Here is a 17,145-nt window from a genome sequence, read left to right on the forward strand (position 1 = left end):
TTTTTTTTGGAGGGAGGGATTTTTTTTTTCTTTGAAGGGAAGGCTGAAGGACAGCAGCCCAGGAAGCCATCCTTAGAGGAGTCCCTTTACCTAAGTAGTACTGCAGGGAAGAGAGCAAACAATGCAACAGAACCAATGACCCCAGAGGCCCCATAAGTCATCAACCTCTAGCAGATTAAAGCATGCAAGCTGGCCAGCCCAGTCTGGGACCTCCCTGCCACATCCACATATACATTACGTCAGAGTCTCTTCAGGGTGATTGAAACCGACATCCCCCTGCTCCTTCCCTCCTTTCTTACTCCTGACCTGCTGCCAGGGAATGTTCAGTCCAGCTGCTCGTCTCCCCGCGTTGTTGCTCATGGCTAGGCACCAGTGGGTCTTTTCAAAGGAATGTTCTAAATAATCTTGGCCATAAAGAAGCACTTTCCACTCTCCCCCATGTCACACATCTATGTAAATACTCCGCGCTCAGCCTGGCTGGAGCTCCGGATCTGGCTAGCTACAGGAACGTACACACAATTGGCAGCATCTCATTCGGACCCTGTGCACGAAAGGCAACGAACCGGGTACAGCAAAACAAAAACAACCCCCCCCCCACACACACACACACCTGCATTTAGCACACCTGAGACTCCCAAACCAGCTGATAAACATGATACAACTCTCACAACCACCCTCTCTGGCAGGTAAGTAATTTTATCTATCTGCTTTGAAGACAAGGAAACTGATTTACACCCGCTTCCACCAGGTCTGAATTTGACCCAGAAGGCAGATTCTGAACTGCACCTGTCAGTCAATGCAGCCCATAATGGGGGTAAAGGTAATTCCAAGGCACCCCAAATTCTGGGCATAGCTGGGAGCCTGTCTGGACTCCAGTGTAAGTTAGAGCAGCACTGGGGTCTGCTTTAACTTATAGCAGTTTCCGATAGCCCAGAATGGCTGGAATGCAGAGCACTCCAGATACATCCTCTGCCATCTCTGACACATAGCTGCACCCATCTCAACATGCCTATGTGATGGAGGCTGTGCAGGAGAGTGGCAGAGTCTCATGCCGCTTTACACCAACTGGGGAAGGTCCCTGCCCTGGGGTTATTACCTGGGGGCCGTCTTGGCCAGCTGTCCACTCTCTTTTATGCCAATTAAGCCACATAAAGGAGACTCAGGAGTTTAAGTGACTAGCCCAAGGTGAGTGACAGATCTGGGGTTCGAACTTCCCATTCAGCATCTCTTTGATCAGATCAGACAGCTCTCCAGCGTGGCTATATTTATCCATGTGGCAATGCTGTGCTTAAATTCTGGAGTAAAACGATATAGGCCACTGGTAGCGTTTGTCTTGAAGCCTTTTCCCTGCTGTTTTGTACACTGCTCCCAAGTGGGGGGGGGAAGGGGGGGGTACACACACACACACACAACCTTTCCTGGGGTCTGTTTCACTTTGAGGTTTTTTTTTTTTTTTATAGCAATGATTTTAGAAGCATAACAGGAAGTCTTTAGCAGCTGCCTCTTTTCCAGCTGTTAACCAGTTTGATGGATCCCTTTCACTCTTTCTTCCAGGCAACCTTAACGAGACATAGAAGCTGTTTGAGGCGAAAACAAAAGAGATGTGATTTGTAATGCACCCAGCTCTCTTTTGGCAGGGATCCAGGGTGCTCTGAGCATAAGGAACTACCCAGTTTCACATGGGGAAGGAGCTCCGCCTCGGTGGCAGAGCAGAGCGTTTCGGATGGCCAGACCACGCACACTGAGTGGGGCCAAAGCTGGCTTTTCTACCCTCGCCTCTGCCCCGTGTTTCGGGGACCAGAAAATAAGTCATCCTGGTTTTACATCTCTGCTGATGCCGTGACTCCCCCAGGGGTCTGGGGTGCACCTGCAGCAAGTTTTCTTACGGTAGGAAATGAACCGCTGGCTCCCATCCAGCCTTTTGACAATTGCATTCTCCAGGCCCCTTTCCCAGCTGACAGAGGGGCTGCGTCTTCTAAGGTACACTGGGGACAGTGGGGGGGACTTATCCCTATTTATCCCATTAGAGGGAATATTTCAATGCCTGTTAAAGATGCTGACCTCGGTCATGACTGTGATTGGGAGGCAAACCCCCACCCCAAGTAAGGCAGGCCCATCCCCGGTCTTGGATGGCCAATAGTCCCAACCGCTGTACAGACTGCCCACCCACCGGGAGATGGGACTAGCTTCAGAAACACAGGTGTCCACCAGCGTGAGCTAAAGGAGATCTCACGAAGCTGCTTGTAGTATTAGGTAGATACATTACACTCACGCCTATCTCACCAGTACCCCACACTGCCTCTAGATGGTTGGCGGTCCTGGGCCCATTCAGTCACTAATGTCTCCGTTGAGGCTGCCAGAAGACGGGCTGGTTACAGCTGATTTTGAGATTTTTGGATACAGCTATTGTCTCCTGTTGTAGGGGCAGCATCCTTGTGCCAACCTCGAAAGAATGGCCTCCGTTTACTAGCACACTAGGTGTATGAGGTCATTGTATGGTCATTACAATGATTAAGGACTGAACCATCGGATCAACAGTGAGCTGAGTGATCTCAATTTGAACAGAGCGGTCAGTAGCCAATGTGGAGGCCAAGAGATGCAGGGAAAGCAAGGCATTGGACAGCAATGATATAAAGCTTTCCTGGCAAACCAATCAGTCACGGCAACAATAAGTTGCACTTACCCAGCCCCTTTCAAATCCAGGATCTCAAAGCACTTTCAAAACCATCTGCATATTATCATCTGCATTTCACTGGTAGGGAAACTGAGGCACGAGGCATGGACATGACCCACTTGCTCAAGTCCATGTGGAGAGTCAGTGGTGGAGCCAGGAACAAAACCTGAATTTCCTGAGTCCCTGTCCCCTGCTCTAACAATGGACTCCTCAGACAAGTGGACTTATCCCAGCTTATCCCTCTAGCATCTTGCATATACGCTGCTCCCTTAGCCCCAGCAGATTTGGGGTCCAATCGGCAGTTACAAAACTGCCAAGTGTCATGTGTGACACCCACACACCTGTCAGCCCTGGGCCCACCACACAGCTGGCTCAAGATGGGTCTCGCGGGGATGTGACAAGGTTAAATTTGCTCCTCCCAGCCATCAGGGATCCAAGGGCAGATGCTGCAGAGGCAAACTTCTGCCCCGCCTCTCCCAGCTCCTGTTGCCGATCCCAGCAGGCCGCAGCAAAAGCAGGAAGTGCAGGTAAAGCTGGTCCGAGTAACTTAGATATCGCCATGTTCCAGTGGGGCACACGCAGTGCCACTGAGATCGAAACACTTCGTGAAGTCGGGTCCGTTTTGCTGGAATTTCACTTTGGGAGAAACCCAGAAAAAGAAAAGAAAAAAAAAAAAAAATTCCGTCCATATCAAAAGGGAACCAGACGTCGTCATTTTTGGGTTTGAAATGATTTGTCACTTAACGTCGTTTTGGTTTGCATGCTACGTAAGAACATCGGAGCTGCCCTGCTGGGTCAGACCAAGGATCCATCTAACCCAGGATCCCGTGATAACGGCCAGCACCAGAACTTCAGAGGAGTGTATGGCACAGGGCAATTTGGGCGAGATCCACCCCCTCTTCCCCTGCCGGCTTCTGGCAGCCTGTTGTAAATTATAATACGAACCAGAACACAATCGAAATCTAAATGAAACGTGTCGCTCGGTCAGAACACAAGTTTGGGGGGATTTTGCTTCACAGAGAATTTAGAAAGTTCCAGTTTTGTTCTGATTCGGAATTAAGCCAAGTTTCAAAATCTTCGCGAAACAGAACTTCTGTTCTCTGCACTGCTCTAACGAGGGACTCAGCACGGCCCTAGGGTAATAGGCGCCTGTATAAAACAAAGCCCTGAATATCATAACTGTCCCTATAAAATCGGGACATCAGGTCACCCTACTCTGCCCCCCCAATGACATCCCAGCGACCAGCCCCCCCAGCTAGCAGCAGACATACCCTTCCCCATCTACCCTTGCACTCATCCTACTCCAGCAGCTTCACCATTCTTCAGACATCCTAGACACACTCCAGTCCCACTGCTGCTAAGTTCTGTGCAATTCCATGTCTCCCCCCCGGCACTGGAGTGCAAATAAACCTCATCCCTTTCTGGATGCAGAAGCCTGAGTGAGCCATGCCAGCTTCAAGTCCAGGTGCTGACAACAAGGGGCTGTTGTTTGAGAGAAAGGCAGCAGAACAAAAGAGCAGGGAAAGGCAGAGTGAGTGTGTGGGGCGGGGAGCGGTCAGAAAAATGATAGGGCAACCTGAGCAAAAGTACAAACAAGCCAGGGGGTTTGGGGCAGGAACGGCTCCAGAGCTCAGCTCAGCACAGCCATGATCCCATGGGCTCTAACTGCAGAGCGTAATTTTCCTCTTCGCTCTCTACCCTGCTACAGTCAGAACCTGGTTCTTCTCCCAACGTCTATTTTGGTCTCTCTCCCCCCACGCAGCACAAGGCCTTTTCAAGCTCACGTGCTTGACCTCTGGCTATACCCACTGGTCTGCAGCTCTGCAAAAACTGGAGCAGATCAGCTTATGCTGGTCCGAACTGGCCCGTTGGGGGCACTGCAGAACGCTGCTCCCCAGTGCCAATCAGTATCTGAATCAGAGATCAGGGCACTGGGCTGCCACCTCCTTTCTCAATCTGCACTAGGCCCTGAGGTGCCATTTCCCCGTTCCCTGGCACACACGCTCTGCCCCAGCAGAGCTGCTCCAAACCCCCTCTCCCCACTGGCAAGCCTGGATCGACCCAGTTCCACGCTGGCTAGAGCGGAGTGGAAGGCAGCAGAGCCCAGAAGATAGAGTGGGGAGGGCTAGGCTGGGGTCGTTACCCTTCTGGACTGGAAAGCAGCCTGGCAGGGTGATGCTGACTGAGTCCCGCCCTCCCTACCTACCCGGGTGTTAGGAGCACCCAGTCCCCATCAGTACCAGAATTCAAACCTCCACCTTCTTTTTAGCTCTGCCACCCGCTGAGCCACCAGGGTGGGTTTTGCTTTAGCGGCTGCTTTGCTCTGCTGCGATTGGCATAGATGTGCGGAATGGATAAACCACTGATCAGCAGGGACAGTAATTTAAGATTGATTTCAAACCTCCCACACCCAAATATAAATCACCCAAGTTGGGGACAAATCAGATTGCTAATTCCACCTCCTTGATACTCCTGGGAGGAAAAAAATCCATGTCCGCCCGGGGCCTCCGCAGCGATCACTGCACCCATGGCAAGGCTGCACACAGATGTGAAATGTTCCTCCTCTTTCTGTCCAAGCCCCGGAAGGAAGCAGATGGATGGAACATGCCTTGCAGAAGGCACTGAGGTTGTACAGTGGACGCTGTCCAGCTATCAATCCAAGAGTCACTGTACTCACAAAAACTAATGCTGTTTTTTCACCAGTGGAACCCACATCCGCGTAACTTTCAAAGCCCAAGTCCGACCCCCCACGCCGCTTTTCCATCATCTCGCCCAACGTACAAAAATAAAATAAAAACCTGCAATAAGCCATGCCTGCTGCCTGTAAAACACCCTGCTGTGTGTGTGGCCTGCGGTGCTGGCAGACACACAATCCCACAATTCAGGCTTAAAAGACTCAGAGATTTACGGAAGTTATCTAATTGAGGCCATAAAACTGACTTTTATGGACGGGGGGAAAGCATGCTCTTTCCAGCCATACAAAAAGCCAGAGCTGTGGGATGAAAGGGAATGAATGAAAGTCGGTATTAGAAAATCTCTGGGCATTTCGGCACTGGGCTCCAACTCCCCCCATTGGAGATCCTGTCAGACAATCTGTATGCACCCTGTAGAGAGACTGCCTTTGAAATTCCTAGAACTGGGCTTCTCGGACATCCTCATCCTTAATAGAGAGATTTTCTCAAGGACATCTCCTCCTCCATTCACAACTGTGAGGATACCCTCCCGCCAACTGCACTCACACAACATGCTTGTGGCATGCAGCAACTGCTGACCTGAAAAAGTCACATTAGGGAAGTGCCGAATGCATTTTTAGCTTCTCTTAAGGCATTTCAAGATCTCGAAATTCGGAGGAGGAGCCAGTTCCGTGTGACTAGTCAGCTCTCCAAGGGTCACCAGCAGTTGCTCTGTGGACCACAGTATGGAAGCCTCTACTAAGACATCTCGAGATTAAGCATGGTCCTGCGAATAAGGGATAGAATGGGGAGTCAAGAGACCTGTGCCCCATTTCCAGCGCTGCTGTGGGTCAACCACTTAACACCTGTGTGCCTCAATTCCCTAGTATAGTACCTCGCTCCCCCGAAGAGGGGAACTCAATGTATGAGCCCCAATTCTGCTCCCTGATACACCAGTTTCATTCTGGAGTAAAAGCACTGACCAACACCATAACCAAGAGCAGAATCTGTCCCTTTGTAAAGCACTTTGAGATCCTCACGGTATGATTGTTGTTATAAGCATCTTGCAATAGAAGTGTTTCTAGTTCAATAGCATCTACGTGCCTTTAGGAGCGCTCAAGGAAACCTAGTCAAGACCCCAGGCAAGAGTTTCAGAAATGACTCGTGATCCTGGGACACCTAACGTGCAATGCCTTAAAGGGGCCTGTAGTTTAGAAAGCACTCAGTGGCCAGCCTCCTAAAACCAGAGCTCTTTATGGTCTCAAGCGGGACACACAAAAATGGAGACACCAAAAAAAAAATCACTAGTCGCTTTCAGAAATCTTCACCACCACCCTGACTAGATAAGCTTCTGCCTTGGGAAACCACCGCAGGTAATCCCCTAGAAGAATTTCACAAGTTACAGCTGGCATGAATCGGACCCGTTCAGTACGGTTAGCTCCACCTTTATTTGATGGCCCTGCAGATAGGCAGCCGAGCGCTGTCGGTCCCTTGCGTGGCTTCTCTGTGTTTATTTCGAAGAAATGCCGCTGGTATCAGCTGGTAAGAATGCTCCATGGATGCCAATGATGGGCTCTGCTCATCGCCCCCCTTGCTGGCAGCTCCGATCACATGGGCCACAGGTATTTTTAGCTGGAGGGATTTATATTACAAGTTAGCAGCTTCTGAGCTACCGGGGAGGCACAGCAAGATAGCAAACAATCACAGAAGAGATAGGAATCGTGCTCTGCTTGGGAGGTGGCCGACATACTGAGAAGGGTTTTGGGTTCCATTGCGTACTTGCCAATGCAATGAGATGCCTCCACCTCCTGCTTCCCTATTCCAGTCCCCGGCATTAGAAGGGTGACTCAGGATCAGACCGGGCAGGCTTTCCTGATGGAAAGAGTGCGTATCAAAGTGGAGGAGGCGTTTTTCGCCACGGACAAGGCTCTGCTGGTGGAGCACAGTGAGTACTTCCGCGCGCTCTTCCAGTCTGGCATGAAGGAGAGCACGCAAGACGAAATCCAGATCCGAGACTTGAGCGCCATGGGATTTCTCATCATGCTCCGGGTCCTGGCAGGGGAGAGACCCGTGCTGACCTGTGAGGAGAATCTCAAGGCGGTCGAATGTGCAGCGTTCCTTCAGGTGAGGTCGTTGACCAAGTATCTGATTAATTCCATCAATTCCGATAACTGCATTGTCCTTTATCAAGCTGCTGCCATGTTTGGCCTGCAGGACCTTTTCCATAGCACTGCCCTGTACATTAGAGATAGCTATTCCGATTTAGAGGAGTACTTAGACTGCCTTTCTGCTGACCTGCTGGATTATGTGGAGTCCCTTCTGCCCAGCACATTTGTCGCAGTGGGAGCCCATACACCAACCTTTGAGTTTCTACAGGACCTCTCAAGAACCATTTGCTATCTGGACGAAGACACGAACACGTGGAAGACGCTCTCCTGCTTACCGCTGACGGCCAGCACATTCCTTGCTGGCATTGCAACGCTGGATAATAAGATCTACATCGTGGGCGGAGTCCGCGGCGCTAGCAAACAAATTGTGGACATCAGTTTTTGCTACGATGTAGATGCTAACAGCTGGAGCGAGTTTCCCAGCCCTCAACAGCTCCGGTATGACCTCACGCTGACAGGTCATGACGGTTATCTTTACGCCATAGGAGGAGAATTTGAGAAGACCTTACTAAAGTCCGTGGAGAAATATGATGTGTCCTCCAAGACCTGGACTTTCATCTCTGATCTGCCCCAGCCAACAGCAGGTGCGCCCTGCGCCCAGGCCGTGGGACGGATATTTGTTTGCTTGTGGAAGCCACTAGACACCACTGTCATTTATGAGTACGAAATCCAGAAAGACGAATGGCTTCCCATCTCAGCCTTAAAGAGGCCTCAGAGCTATGGCCATTGCATGGTGGCCCACAGAGATAATCTCTACATCATGCGCAATGGGCCCTCGGACGACTTCCTGCGGTGCGTGATAGACTGCTTCAACCTCACCACCCTGCAGTGGACAGCTTTACCGGGGCAGTACGTCAACAGCAAAGGCGCCCTCTTCACCGCACTGATCAGAGGGGACACAGTTTATACAGTCAACAGGATGCTGACTCTCCTCTACTCCATAGAAGAGAGTACATGGAGGTTCAAAAAGGAGAAGGCTGGATTCCCAAGGAGTGGGTCCCTACAGACCTTCCTTCTCAGGTTCCCAAAGAGAGACCACAGCATTGCAACGTAGTCAGTCCCTGCCACAAGGGGCGCGCTAGGATATGGGCCAATTAAATATAGTCACTTCTGGATCCTCATCTTTCTCCTCTCCTTTTCAAGCCCTCCAGCTGCTCAGTAGAATGCCATGTATAACATGAGGCTGCAATATCACTCGGGTCCTGCTGACTGCTGCTAGCTCCTCCTACATTCGCCCTTCCAAGTGGCAGGACCTGCAGTTTTGCAGACAGCCCTCCTAATTGTCCTCCATTCATGGTTACCAAGGATCGAGCACCCTGGATTTAAAACCCCAGAGCTTGTCCTACGTGTATGAAGTTTGTAGAGCCCTTTGAGACCTTCAGATGAAAAACATTTCAGAAATGCAAAACAGACAGTGTGACCTAAGGGATACAGCCCTGCACTGTGACTCAGGTGACCTGGGTTTGATTCCCAGGTCTGCTACTGGGCCACCTTGGACAAGTCACTTCCCCCTCCCTTGGCCTCAGTCTCCCCATCTTTAAAATGGGGATAATGATATTGCCCTCCTCAGTATAGCACATTGCAACCCCTGGAGCTAGTTATAGTTCATATTGACTGAATTTGTCAAATGTTTATAAAATTATTTATTCTACATACTGGTGGGGAAAGATCAATTATGTTGTAGAATTAAAGGGAAAGGTTTTGTTTTTTTTAAATGTAAGCACGTGTTTAAAAAAGGGTAATGGTTTCATGGAAATTAAACGAAATAAATTGCAGTGCCATGTACAGGTCAGGTTTTTATACTACCTGGTAAATGCTTTTCCAACTACCAACATGTTTTCAAACCAGGTCTCCCGGCCCAAAGGCCTAACCCCCTGCACACTCTTGTATTACAGCAATCTTTTCCCAGGCAGACAATATATCATTTCCAGTAACTGAGCGTCACAGTAACTGCCTGCATTCAGTTCAGTACTCCAGCCCACCGCAGCACATATCCACAAGCTCAGTAAGAACATGACACAGGGACACATGTTCTCATGCTTCTCTGACATTGTCCAAGGCTATATTGGGAGCTGTAGCTCAGGGTGGATCAGTTTCACGGCTATAGCAGATTCTGCACAGTGGAAGCTCGGGCAAGTCAAGAGCTATGTATACCCGTAGAAACCCTGAAGTGGCGAATACAACTTTGCAGTAATAGGTACACCTGCTGAGGTTCTAGCCCTGGAGCACCTTTACAACGGTCAGGGCATCTGGGCGTGACATTTGTTATAATTAAACCAGGAAGCCATAAACCAAGAACTTCCAAAAGGGAAAGAAAAGTTAAAAAGACACACAGAGAGAGGCCAATAGAATGGCACTAAAGCAATGGACCTACTCAGATACCCTTCGGGGCGATCTAGTCAGCCCCCGTTGAATCTTGGTTTGATTGAATGTGTCGAAATGCTATTTGGAAATCCTTTGTGCAACATTTTCTAGTTTTGTGCTTCTCCCTGGTAAAGTTCCCGTATTGCAGTGACCTTGTATTGTGCACTGGCCCGTACAATGGGACCAATTCTATTCTCTTTACATCAGACTTACCCTGGGGATATTCCACTGACTTGAATGGCATTACTCTTGCCTTACACCAGTGACGCAGAGATGGATCATTGGATCCAATTCTTCTTTCACTGACACCTGTGTAACGCTGTGAGGCATAAATGGGAGCAGAACTGGCCCCCGCTGTCTCTACTGACATTATGTAGCAGGAGTGTGTTTTTTCTCATTTTTAGATTTTTCCAGTCCAAAGCCAACATAGATCTTGTATGCAGCATTTTCTCCACACGGTAGTCACTTGAGTGCTTCAGCAGCCACTGTTGTGACTATGCTTAAAATCAGATGAGAGCTTTTAGCCACATGGGACTTTATGCTGTTGGGTATTGCTGGCCAGCAAGTGTAGCTAAAATGGGGGGAACTATTATAAGGAGTAAAGTGTAATCCCCATAGTATAGATGTGAAGCTGCTTTCTGGATACCATAGCCGTGGTGTCATGCTGCTTTTGAAGTTCGAGGCACAGATATCTTTGTTTCTTGTCTTGTTTTCTCCTGCCTTGCTTGTCATTGCCCATCATTTTCTATCCATCACAACATAATTCCATCTCCTTTCCCCATGCTGGATCTGTATATACCCACACAGAAAGGCACCGCTCGCTGGACAGGCTGTCGATTGATTAGCCTGGCAATTTCAGCTGCTTTTAGTTCAGCCCCGAAATGAAAGCGTTCGCTCTTGAGCCGTATCTGCGCGTCAGCAGATTCATGGTCTCTCACCACAAGTCATTACAGGCTTTGCTCTTGCAGTTCTGCGGCACGTTGGCCAACGGACCAGAGAGAATAGCACGGAGTGGATGAGTCCCATCTGTCTGAAGAGGAGCCAGCCGAGAACAGCTAAGCTGCTGACCCTTTTCCCTGTCATGGAAATACTGATGCTTCCCCGGATGAAACAAGATGTGCAGGTGCAGGATCACATAGACACAGAGGTGCGCAACTGACAGAGTCTGAATTAGGACCAGAAGAGATGCACATTTATCAGCTGTTCATATCCACATCTATTCTGTGCCAATGCCAGGAGAGAGGTCCTGGAAGCCAGATTTAGGCTCTGAGGTAAGAGATTAAAGTCCAGGACCTCCATGGTTGCATTCTCTGAAATGCTTCCAGTTCCACATGTAGGGCCAGTCAGACAGGCAGAACTGCAGGGTCTCAAGGTGTGGATTAGATGATGGTGTTCCGAGGAGGGACAGGTGCGGAGCAGCATACAGTTCAGACAGACACACACATCCCTTAGGGGAGAATTTTTTAAAGGGGATGCTCTATATCCTAGTCAAGAGGAGAGGAGTTGATAAAGTCAGGTAGGAAACGGGAAAGAGACACAGTCGAACAAGAAGAGTCCCATTCAATTCCTAAATTCCGAAGAGAGTGATTCACAGACTTGGGATCTGGACAGGGACAGAGAACAGGGATTGGGCAGTTGCATGGGGCCCCAAGACACATATAGTACATTGTATGTAAAGTAATTATTTGGATTGACACCCTGGTTTTCAGTCAGTGATCTCAAAGTACTGCACAAAGCTGACTAAGCATGATCCCCTTTTTACAGATGGGGAAACTGAGGCCAACAAAGTTCACTGATGCTCAGCATCGTTGAGAGAGTCAGGAAAACAATACCCAAATCTTCTAACTCCCAGTTCCCTCCTCTAGCAAGGACACTACCTCGCTTAAGGCTTGACGGAAGTTTTACTGCTGCCTTAGAGAAGTACAGAGAGTCTGTCTAGCAAGCACACAGAGTGAATCCCGCAGGGTTTAGGGAGCGCTAGCTTGTAGACATTGTCTTATTTTGAGATCCCGGAAAGAATCTATTATTCCAGACAGCGCCCGATACATCCGCTTTCTGCAGATATAGAAAAAGGCATAAAGCAGCGCACTCAGTGGCTACCCACTGACATGCGCCTAAATTTGGAAAGCCTCCTCAATAGAAGAAAACGAGCATTTCCTGTTTGCATAACAGAGCCTGGATGAGGCAGATTTAAATCTTCCCCAAAAAGTTTCCCACACCTCAGCGCAACCGTCAGGCTATTTAAAAACGAAGAGAGCATCACAAACAAGGGGAAAATACGTCTGGAGTCACTTGCTGAAATAGCCTCCGCCCGTGTGAAGAAGGCCCCAGTCACCGTGACGACAATCTGGTAGGTCACTCAGATCAGGGAGGGCCCTGGCAAAGGACTTGGATGATGGTTGGCTGGGTCTAGGGTAGATCCGTGTTTCAATTGTACAAGGAGAGCGAAGACTGGGAGCCTTCCAGGCTCGCTCAGTGAATTTGAGAGGGCCTTGTGGGCCTGAGGGCCCACCTCTCCCATTGACTGCGATTGGGTTTTGGGTGCTCAGCCCGCCTGAAAATCAGGCCCTAGTTGTATTACAATAGGACCAAGAGACCCCTGCAGAGTTCCAGGCTCTGTTGGTGCTTTCCGGCATTCCTGTTACAAGTTGTGACAAGGTGGCCTCTGCTGGGGTACGTCCGCACCCCCAAATTTGGGTGCACTGACATGCCAGGGTTCGTTGAGCCCCTGCCCTTTGGAAATCAGGCCTATAATGTCCTCAGCTGCACTGGCTGACTATTCCCTTTCCTCTGAGACCAGCTAAGCTGCAGGGCCAGCTAAACCATGGACGTCAACAAAGATACAATGCTTATTTTAGCCTTTAAGGATATATTTAGGACCTGATAAACTGGGACAGCCAGAAGCTGCTGAAAGTATAAGAATGGAGAAACTATCAACAGAAGAGCAGTCTGGGTTCACCTGCAAGATCATAAACATTCTGTATTGTCGAAGAGTCAAGAGGCCGCATTTGGAGTATTGTGTCCAGTTTTGGGCTCCCCACTACAACAAGCATGTGGAGAAGTTAGACAAAGTCCAGCGGAGGGCAACAAAAATGATTAGGGGGCCGGAGCACAAGACTTATGAGGAGGGGCTGAGGGAACTAAGCTTGTTCAGTCTACAGAAGAGAAGAATGAGGGGGGATTTGATAGCAGCCTTTAACTACCTGAAAGGGGGTTCCAGGGAGGATGGAGCTAGGCTGTTCTCGGTGGTGGCAGATGACAGAACAAGGAGCAACGGTCTCAAGTTGCAGAGGGGGAGGTCTAGGTTGGACATTAGGAAAAAGTTTTTCACTAGGAGGGTGGTGAAGCGCTGGAATGGGTTACCTAGGGAGGTGGTAGAATCTCCATCTTTAGAGGTTTTTAAGCTGCGGCTTGACAAAGCCCTGGCTGGGATGATTTAGCTGAGGTTAGTCCTGCTTTGAGCAGGGGGTTGGACTAGATGACCTCCTGAGGTCCCTTCCAACTCTATGATTCTATGATTCCCAGATACAAATAGCCGAACATGTCGTTTCTTTGCTGTGCTCACAGTTTCACCATGTAGATCCCTGAACACTTGGCTGTTTAATTTCCATCCGTGCTTACTTCCTTTCTTGGGTTCTGAGGCTAAGATATGGAAAGATCATTATTGTTTCACACCAAATTAATACCCTTTTTCTTCTGGAGTATTTGGAGGAGTGTTCCCCTCCCCCTTCTCTCTCTCCTTCTCATTTCTACAAAAATTACACATGCAGTATTGCTAGAAGAGCTTTCCGTTGGTGAGATTGGAGCTAGGACTCTATCTTGTTAGTGCATATAAAGTTGCGATCAACATGACGAGCCAAAATATTACACAACCATTTTTCCATAAATTGAGTAGGTTCCTAACCCTCCATGCCTCCAGAATCTAAATAAAACAATACAGAATGCCAGCTGGCATGCTTCAAATTCTCAGATTTCTAGCTCTTGCCAAGTTCCCTGCATTGTCAAGTATGCAGCCATGTGGGCCATAACAGTTGTTGCCTTTTAAAAGACATCTCTGTCCAGAGTCATTTTTAAAAGCATTTCGTTCATCAGCCTTCCACTCGCCCCCGCCATCAGTCTAAGCCACTGGCGTGGTTGTCCCCAGCTCACAGTTTCATTAAAATAGTTTCCACTGTAGAGTCCAGCAAGGATGCCGCGAGTTATAAAACAGCCCATTTTCCATTCACAGGACCTAGCTGAATACACAGGCCCATCGCCCTGGAAGTCATTGACTGGCTTCGCAGTGAACTGTATAGTGCATCTGAGGGCAGAGTTAGGTGCGTGAACGGAGAACGTGATGGGTGGGACAGAACTGTGGACAGTACCCATGCGCAACGTGAGCTGTGAGGCCAGATCGTATCAGAAGCGGCATGCAGACCGACCTCTGCGCTTGCGTAGAGCTCTGCTGACTTCCTTGCAGCTCTGTGTGGGCGTAGGTGCCAGCTAGGCAGAGCTCCGTGCACCGTCAGGGTCTCATTTATTCCCCCTCTGCTGTTTTTCACTTTCAGCTTCACTCTGTGCTGCAAGTTAGCGCTCTCCTTGCACAGAACCTCGGTCTGCCCACCTAGGCCTTTATGCAAATGTCATCTGAGCACCTCATGTCAACAGAAAACCCAGCCAGGGTCTGATCCTTGGTCCTCCTGCCCCTGAACAGGGGGTTCATTATTGAGCATTTGTTCTTTATTATTTGTGAATGAGTGGGACCCCTCACAGCTGTTGCCTCTTTCCCTCCTGATAAAGCAGTGTCAGCCCAAGCCTGGAAGCCCACTTTAGCCACACTTCGCTCCACTTCAAGGGCTGCGTGGGCCTTAACTCACCGTTAGGTAATGCCATTTGGATCACCGTCCAGAATAAGAGATGCCAGGTCAAGCCAAGTTCAATACCAAGGATAAGTTTGCTCTCGTCGGACGTGACTTTGCCAAAATAAAGAAACGCAAAAATAGCTTGGCGGAAAACTTTCCACCTCCTGATTTAGCTTAGCGTTCTAGCCATTGAAACAAGAGCTACACCGAAAGGGTGAACTATTTCCTGTTAGTATTGTCTTACAGTCATCCAGACCAGTACTGGGAAATTTCCAGAGCTCAGCTGTGCACTTTCAAGGTGAACATTTCAAACAACAAAGAGGTTACATAGCCAGTCACAAGCAAGACTTTTGAAACGGGGATGCACAAATATTGCAGGTGACAAGGGACTCTCTCGAGTATGATTATTTACTACTTGTATTGGAGGCCCCTGTCCAGACCAAGCCCTCGTTGTACAAGGCACAGAATGAGCTTGGAGAAGCAGCTGTTGTCCTAAGTCCTCAGAACATTAGCGTAGTTCTGTGCAGGAACGCAACAGGACTGTGAAACAAACATTTCTGTGGTCCAGACAGATCAGGTCAGACATGTTCTGGGCAAATTTTAAAAGCCTTTTAGTTCAGTTCATGACAAAGATGCCAAAAATACCTCATTTGCTGCCTCTATCCAGAAGCTCAATGTAGCTCCAAACCAACTGCGCTGTGTTTTGGCCTGAAGAAAAATGTTAAGGCTGTAATATGAATGTTTTGGTAAAGAAGTTTATAATGGAAACACCAGTGGAGCCAATAACAATATAGCTAGGCACTATTTCTTTAGAGAGACAAGGTAGGAGAGGTAATATTTTTTATTGGGCCAACTTCTGTTGGTGGAAGGTATAAGGTTACAAGGTTCACAGAGCTCTTCTTCAAGGCTGGGGAAGGCACTAGAGCTAAATTTAAGTGAGACAAATTGTTCATCCATGTTGTAGAAGACTAATTAAAATTAAGGGTTAGCAGGCAGTAGCGTGTGTTACAAATTGTTATAATGAGTCATAAAATGAGTGACTCTGTTGAGTCCATGGTTTTTAGTGTTTAGCAGAGTTATGAATTTAAGGTCCCAAGCTTGCCTCTTGAAGTCATGGTGCAGATTTCCTTTGAAGACAGGGACTGAGAGGTCAGTTATGGAGTGATCGCTTTGTGAAAAGTGTTCACCCAAAAGTGACAGGGTGTTATCATCTTTTATCGTTTTTCTCTGTCAGTTCACTCGAGAGCATAGTAATTGTCTGGTTTCACTCACATAGTTGTTGCTGGGGCATTTCACGCCCTGGATGAGGTACACCACATGTTGTGATAGGCATGTGTAGGACCCATGAATCTCGAAAGGTCTGTTGTGGGGGTATTGATGATCATAACAGTGGAATTATGTCTGTAGATTTTGCATCTGTTGTTATGGCAGGATCTGGTGCCACTTTGAGTTGGTGCATCTGTGGGGAGCTTGCTTCTGATGTTGAGCTTGGTGAAGTTGGGGGGTTGGTGAAGGCCAGAAGAGGGGGTTCGGGAAAGATTTCTTTCAGGATGAAGCCCCCATCAAATATGGGTTGCAACTGTTTGATGATACCCCATGTGTGTTCCAGTGTGGAGAGGTGGGTGACAACCACGGGGGTGTGGTCAGTGGGGCTTTCTTACCTCGTATTGAAGCAGGTTCTCTGTCTGTTTGGTTGGCCTGTTCCATGATGTGATCTACGCCTCTGGTGGAGTGTCCTTGTTTAGAGAACACCGTTTTAGGAGCATCTCCTAAACTCTCTTCAGAGCAAATTCTGTGGAGTCTGAGTGCCTGGCTGTAGATAACAGATTTCTGGGGATGTCTATGGTATCCGTGAAGGTAAATGTAGTGATCCATGGGTTTCTTGCTTATAGTCCTTTGTAGGGTTCTATTGTTTAAGTTGATTGTGGTGTCCAGGAAATAGATGCTGGTGTGGGACTGTTTAGAGAGAGTTTGATGGATGGGTGACGGTTACTGAAGTCGTGGTGGAAATCTATGGGGGTGTTTAGATTGTCTGTCCACAGGATGAAAATATCATCGATTTACCTCAAGTATATCATTGGTTTCTAGGGCATTTTCCAGAAAGTTTTCCTCAGGCTGGAACATGCAGAGGTTGGCATATGGGGGAGCCATCCTAGTACCCGTGGCTATTCCCATGGTTTGTTGTGAAATGTGAAGTTGTTGTGAGTGAGGGTGAAATGGATGATTTGTTTTGAGTGGATTTCTGAGTCTTGCACAATATCTTGTATGTATTTGAGGCAGTCAGTGATGTTGTGGTGGTGACGGCTATTGGTGTATAAGGTGGTGACGCCCATGGTAGCACGCATGGGTACATGGGTTAAGGATGCTAATGTTGCAGAGTTTCTGGAGGAAGTTGGTAGTATCTTGGAAGAAGCTGGCCTTTGGTG

At 48.6% G+C, this 17,145-nt stretch overlaps 1 protein-coding gene across 1 annotated transcript; it reads left to right on the forward strand.

Annotated features, from left to right (window-relative positions):
• The first annotated feature begins 7,208 nt into the window (after window positions 1–7,208).
• Window positions 7,209–8,568, forward strand: KBTBD13 (kelch repeat and BTB domain containing 13). Its single transcript, XM_067556093.1, has one exon. The coding sequence runs from the start codon at window positions 7,222–7,224 to the stop codon at window positions 8,566–8,568; it is 1,347 nt and encodes a 448-aa protein (XP_067412194.1). The 5' UTR covers window positions 7,209–7,221.
• Window positions 8,569–17,145: the final 8,577 nt, after the last annotated feature.

The sequence above is a fragment of the Emydura macquarii genome, unplaced genomic scaffold (assembly GCF_026122565.2).
Source record: "Emydura macquarii macquarii isolate MOO-44397 ecotype Brisbane River unplaced genomic scaffold, CSIRO-AGI_Emac_v2 contig_1644, whole genome shotgun sequence".
Lineage (NCBI taxonomy): Eukaryota > Metazoa > Chordata > Testudines > Chelidae > Emydura > Emydura macquarii.

Coding starts and splice junctions, on each gene's coding strand:
- KBTBD13 (XM_067556093.1), top strand. CDS start 7,222: ATGGAAAGAGTGCGTATCAAAGTGGAGGAGGCGTTTTTCGCCACGGAC.